The sequence below is a fragment of the Ctenocephalides felis genome, unplaced genomic scaffold (assembly GCF_003426905.1).
Source record: "Ctenocephalides felis isolate EL2017-DRISC unplaced genomic scaffold, ASM342690v1 CF-g0.4_SCAFFOLD_03572, whole genome shotgun sequence".
Taxonomy (NCBI): Eukaryota; Metazoa; Arthropoda; class Insecta; order Siphonaptera; family Pulicidae; genus Ctenocephalides; species Ctenocephalides felis.
The window spans coordinates 39,739,021-39,745,930 of NW_020539726.1; the positions used below are offsets into that span (position 1 = coordinate 39,739,021).

The 6,910-nt window shown below is 32.7% G+C and overlaps 1 protein-coding gene across 1 annotated transcript in view; it reads right to left on the minus strand.

Annotated features, from left to right (window-relative positions):
- LOC113388472 overlaps positions 1-4,352 on the minus strand; it is a 9,169-nt gene extending 4,817 nt beyond the window's left edge. The window contains exons 1-4 of the mRNA XM_026625848.1: positions 4,347-4,352; positions 4,111-4,208; positions 1,910-2,293; positions 584-662 (exon numbers count right to left, since the gene is read on the minus strand). Of these exons, the coding sequence (XP_026481633.1) occupies positions 584-662; positions 1,910-2,293; positions 4,111-4,208; positions 4,347-4,352 (567 nt within the window). The remainder of the gene's footprint in view (positions 1-583; positions 663-1,909; positions 2,294-4,110; positions 4,209-4,346) is intronic.
- Between the last annotated feature and the right edge of the window lie 2,558 nt (positions 4,353-6,910).

A 6,910-nucleotide genomic window follows, 5' to 3' on the forward strand; every position in this document is an offset into this window, starting at 1 on the left:
CCAAAAATCGCTGAAAAATCGATCACGTGATTAATGGACGCCCATTTAGGAGGAGTTTAAGATGCAATTTTTGGTGCTCTCTAGATTTATTCAATAGAATAAATCGCATAAAATGCCCAAAATAATAGGTAAAAATGTTTCAAAAGCCAAATATTAATTAATGATAATAATTTTAAATAATAAACTGGTAAAACAGGTGTAATAATAGGGGGAGAAAGCGCTAGAAAAAAAATGTCATGCAGACGCTGAGAATCTTAAGAGCGTCCCTACTAAAAATGTACATTAAATTATTACTAAGAATAAATGTAATTTAGATATTATATAATACTAAAAACCAGTTAAAATATGATACGAGATTATAAAAGTGGGTAGAAAATCTAAGTTATAATTTTTTTATTAAGGTATGTATATGGTGCATTTGATGTGAAGAGTAATTTAAAAACACAATAATTATTTTTAGGTAAATGGTAAATATTAGTACGGAATATTAAAAAATTGTAGGCGTGGGTACAGTGCCAACGTCTGGCGGGTCATCTAGTATATATTATATATATAACCAACACCAATTTTTAAATTCACTCACCATTATGTGCAAGGCTGGTGTTGGGTGCTGCTGCAAATTGCTTGGTATATTTATTGGTTTGCACATCAGCAATCCTTGCCTGAAAAATAAAATATAATTTTGAATAAATAAATAAATATATATGTATATATACATATATATATATATATATATATATATATATATATATATTCATATTCCAAAGCTCTCCTACTATAACGAAGGACATTAAAAAGTATAGACGGTCGTGTCCTAATAAATTGAATTGAAATGAAAGGCCACGAGTCCGAGAGCGCGCCCTAGTTCTATAATCGTGCAAATTATTACATACATCATAAATATAGTAATTATTCAAAACATTCAATTAATATGAATGAGGCATTTGAAAAGCTTTAAATTAACTGAAATATTTGTAGGGCTCGTTCGTTAGGACAGCTCCTATGATTTGCTAACCTCAAATATCTGCCCAGAGGTGTTTTAGAAGCCAAGAACTGCACCAAATTTAACCGCACTTTAAAAAAATTCTGAATTTTCTAAAATTTTACGACCTTTTTATGTATGGAGTCCAAAAATCCTTGAAAATCGATCACGTGATTAACGCACGCCCCCGAGGATATTATTACAGTAGGGTTTGTGTCCTTGCTGAGAATGATTTGAAACACTGCTTATTACGATTATTTTCTTGAAAAGACAAGAGTTTTTTTGGTAAAACTTAAGTAAAAACTAAAAAAAAATGAACGAGAAAAAATAAAATCATTTTTTACATAACTCACTAAATATATTTGAAGTAATTTAGGGGTCAATTATCCGATAAAATAAAAATATTATGTTACGGGTCCATATTCGCATGAGTCGGTAGTAAAAGCTGTCAAAAAGCTAGGCATTTGTCGTGCGATCAGGCGTTTCACACATAAAACCAAAATCTAAGTAATTCGAGGTTTGTCGGTTCGATCCCCGACAAATCTGAAAAAATAACAACTCACCCAAAATTAGACCTAGATTTCCATTTTATTTAACATTGACCCCTTAGACTTTTATAAGTTATAGCGTTGTCACTGTCAACATTCATATCATCTATCTATTAAAACTTTTGCTTGCTTCGAGTCGCCCTTGAAATTGGAAAGTTCAATTCGTTTTCGCCATTGCATATTATTATATGTATTAAGTACATATTACGCGGGCGTCCCACTTGCATTGAAAACTTGACACGATTACTAACATCAAACAATAGAAACGGCGACAGATTGATAGAATAAAGATTGCGCGCGTTGGCAATTGCAAAATCCGATACAAGAGGTTTAGGAGAAATAAAATTAAAAAAAGGAATCCACTATCTATTTTCAATACCTCATATTGCCTACGATCTTCTTCTGATACTCAGGATCCTCGTGCGGCGGCCTGGCCATATCTCTGTGCGACAAAGTAGGGGGCGACGGTGGCGCCGGCCTGCCAGCGTCACATCTCTCAACTTCGGTGTAATAGAACTCTTCTTCGTGATCGGAGGAGCAGCAGCTCGAACTGGAATCATCGTCATCGATATTACCATCCTCGTCGGATAACTGGTCATCCGACAACCTATTTTCGTCGTCGATTATCCTGTCGGGAACGTCGCAGAGGGATGAAGTGTGGCGACGGCGACGCGAGTGGCGCCGCGAGCGGCGTCTGGAGGCGTTCGAACCGGAGCCTGAGATTCCTGAGTCTGGCGAACCGGAGGAAGATGAGGTTTTTGGCCTGGAAGAAGAAATAGATAATTGGTGATTGGTTGATATAAAATAGTAAGAAATAATTTTACTTAAGTTACTTAAGAACCTGAAATAGTATTATTCACTTAACCTCATTTTGAATTGTGGTCGCTGTCAAAAGTGTGTTAAACGTCATCGTGAATCACTTTTTAATCGCAGTGTGATTTTATTTAAAACCGATACACCACATCTTTATATGACTTTTGTTCACACTTTGTAAACAAAGGAAGATTCGAAGAACGGAATTTGTATAAGGGTGGCGTCACACTTGCAAACGACTGCAAATTATTTAACAAACAGAAAACATTTGAATTTGAGAATTTTAACAAATCATCAGAACAGAGACATGGGCTGTAGGTAAGGTGGACAAAAGCTACGGAAAGTGTTAGATGAGCAATTTTACAAGAAATACGTTAAATAAATAGTTATGCCAACTCCGCTAATGAATTTCTGACAAACTACCAAATCAAGGTTATTTACAGTGATCTCTGTAAAAATGAAATGCAATTTATATATTGCATCGGTTTAATAAAGGGAGAAAACATGTTTAAACTTTTTCCTACTAAAAGTTAAGGAAAAAAACGACACAGTGCAATGTGAACGCGTCCTAATATAAGAATTATGTTGAAAAGAGTCATGGCCGTGCCCACGTTTATGCGTGACGTCACAATAACTGTTAAATTTCGTCAATTTTATTCGATAAGTAAACAAACTACTATTGCAAAATTGATGACTGTTGTATATATAATAAGTATAGGATAGCACATTAAAAAATTTGCATAGGAGAAATAAGCCAGAACTTAATGAAACGTTTACAACAACATAAAAACTATTCAAAAAATTCGAGGCAATTTAAAACTATGATTGCGGAGCATATTTATACTTTAAAACACAATGTGGACTTTTCTAACCCGACAGTACTACAATTCGAACAAAATTTATTCAAACGAAGAATTATAGAATGATCTTTTTAAACTATTTACAGCAATAAAACAATAAATAATCGGAATGAACTTAACACGCTGTGCGACACAAATCTCTTTTATTTAGATAGTATTTCCAAATTTCTCACAAAACAATAAAAACACGTGCAAAGGATTCGCAATTCGTTCCACACATGTGTAGAATCTTGGTAAAAAATATATTTTAAATAGTCCTTTCTCCATTATATCTTCAACCAGTCTACGAACAACACATTATCCAATTGTGATTTTTTAAATTAGTATTTTGTGAAAATATTGTGTAATTACAAGTTTAATGTTTATAATACTTAGTGTAGTGCATTACCATATCCTGATACCATGGATTATTAAAATTTTCCAATTTAACACTAAGATCAACTAATTGTAAGTACTATTTACTATTTTATTTTTTCTTTTCACTCCAATTCAATTGTTTTAGTTTTTAATTTTAATTTTAGTTTCCACTGAATGAAGGCTAGGATTATAGCCGAAACGTATGGATTTAAAATAAATTTTTGAAAGAAATTCATGTTTTTTATTGATGTTATGCCCGATTATTAGACTTTGTTAATACATATGTCAACATCAAATTCAGAATCATACAATATATATATATATATATATATATATATATATATATATATATATCTTTATATATAAATATTCAATCCCCATTATATCTATTTGACCCATTTAAAACTAAACCAGGTCCACCCCCACCCAACTCGTGACCTATTTCCAGCGACCCATTTTCAACTACAAACTATATATAGAATAGAGAAGTGCACTGGAGGAATAATGCAGAAATAGGTCAAATGCACTACTATACTATACTAATACTCACCCCAGATGCACCTGCCTGACATGTTGCTCGATAGATTTCCGGGAAACATCCGTGTTGCCGCATCCGGGCCAAGTGCACTGGAACACCAGGGATGACGCCTGTAAATAATAAAAACAATAACTAAAAAAAGAGTGCGCGTAAAAACTTATTTGCTACTATTAATGTTTTGACATAACACAGGAAACATCTTCGCTAACTAGCGTCGTAAGCGCGAATCATGCAAGCGATCACTTTACACCCATGTCGCGCCTAAAGAAGTTTTACTTCAAAAGTTTGAAAATAAACTTGGCGTAAGTAAGAGATAATTAATATACAGGATGATAGTATTGACCTTAACTGTTCTGAATAAACTTAGTAAAAACTAGTTGATATTGGTACTATTGGTATTTTGCTTTGAGGCAAGTTACATGAACTTCGCGATATGTGTAAATAACCGACTTCATCAATAAAAAATAAACTAGTAGTGTATGGCATCGTGCCTTCAGACAAATTGCTGGAACTTCACGTACCGTAATGAAATATTCGAAAAATTTTAAACGTTTTCAAATATATTATTACAAATACTATAACTTTCATTATTTTTGCTATCTTATTGTTATATCTGAGCAAATCAAATGTAAATCATAAATCAATTATTATATTATATAATCAATTATTATAATTATATATTACATTAACAATCGTCATTTCATTTCGAATTCAATTTAAAAAAAATAGTTGCCTAAATTTGCACAAAATTGAAAAAGTGCTCCCGTATAGTCACAGTCTAAACGCATTTGCAAATAATCCTGTGCGACATTTTCACTTACACTGTGCTTAGCTAGGCGGCATTTTCACATTTTTCAATATTTTTCACAAAATTGGAAAAGTGCTCCAGTACATAAACAGTCTAAGCGCACTCGGGTAAGCATTTGTGCCAGAGTGCAAAGCTTAGACTGTGCTTAGCCTGGGTAATTTTTCGAATTTTTAATCCAAAATTACAAAAATATTTTATGGAAAATAAAAGAAGATGTAATGATTTTTTATCCTCAAAAACAATTGTTTTGTCAATACAAGCAGAAAGTTTTTTAGATCATTCAAATCGGGGACGCTTAGTTCACTCAAAAACAGCCGTTTTTTGCACGTTTAGCTCGGTATCTCCGAAATGGCTGGACCTGTCTTTGCCAAAAACTAATCATGACCTCTTCTCCCAATCATTACAAATTGAATGTTTTTTAGATCATTCAAATCCGATACTCCATTCTCTCAAAAACTCGATTTGTATTTTCTGCACTCTTTGCTCGGTATCTCCGTAACGGCTAGACCTGCCTTTGCCAAAAACTAATCAGCACATCTTCCTATCAATGGAAATCGAATGATTTTTGACTATTTCAAATCGGTTGATCCGTGCGCCCGAAAACGTGGACGAAAAAACGCCGACATACAAAACACACACACATCGATTTTTTTCTGAGATTCAAATTCAATAAATTTGGGTTTCCAAAAAAAATCCGTATTTTCAAAGAAGGCAATATGTTTTTTCAATAATCAAATTTTTCAAATGTTTTCAAAATTTCCAAATATATTAAGAAAAAAATTCAAAATGCTGGAAAAAATATATTTTTTTGTTCTGTGCTTTTAAAAATTTTAATTTACGGTACGGAAAGTTCCAGCAATTTACCTTAACGATAATATGCAAATCAGATATTTTGTAATTTAAATCAATGTATATGAGTGAGTATCAAAAACTTTCAAAAATTTTCAAAAAAAAATTCAAACTAGTTGGTTTGGTATTTAGCCTTGAGGCAAGTTACATGAACTTCCCGATATGTGTAAATAATCGACTTAATCAAAAAAATGTGTAAATAATATACGTCATTAATCCTACTTAAAAAAAACCTAAAATTAATCAGTACCATTCCCAACTATTATCTTTCGAACAATTTTTGATTTTTTAAAATCGGTTCGGTAGGATGAGCTTAAATGTGGACGAAAAGTTTAACACTTTTTTTTCAAATTACAAAGAAACGGCTTGGCAGATCGTTGCACAAAACTGACAAACGATAGTCCTCACCGAAATACATCAAATGGCTTTTAAATTTCTAAAATCGGTTCAGGCGTTTTTGAGAAAACGTCGATCAAAAGTCTAATTTTGACAAATGCCAAAAAGACCATACTGATTTTTGCAAACTTTGACGAATTTTTAAAGCTGAACCTGTTGTCGTAGGGCCGTAATATTTTAGTATGATCTAGAAGACTATGGTATCTATCGCCAAAAAAATAATCATAAAAATCGTCGAAATTTTTTTTTAAAAAACTTTATTACAAGAAAACGGCCCGGCCGATCTCTACCAAAAACTAATCAGCACGATTCCCAACCAATATCTTTCGAACGGTTTTTGAATTTTCAAAATCGATTCAGAATTGCGGGCTAAAACGTAGACGAAAAATTTTTCACTTTTCTGCCATTTATAAAGAAACGGCTTGGCCGATCGTCGCACAAAACTGACACACAATAGTCCTCGTCGAGATACATCGAATGGCTTTTAAATTTTTGAAATCGACCCAGCCGTTTTCGAGAAAACGTCGATTTACGGCAAAAAATCTGTTCACATACACACACACACACACACATACTTTTTCCAAATTCGGTCTCATTCTATTCAGAATGGCTTGAAACGTCGAGAAAACATAAAATTAGCGAATCGAATTTTTTGATGAATTTGATTTCTCCTTCGGGAAGTTAAAAAAATTAAAAATTATGCATAAAAATATAATTTATTTGTTCTGTTCTTTTAAAAAAATATATATATGTTCGGTA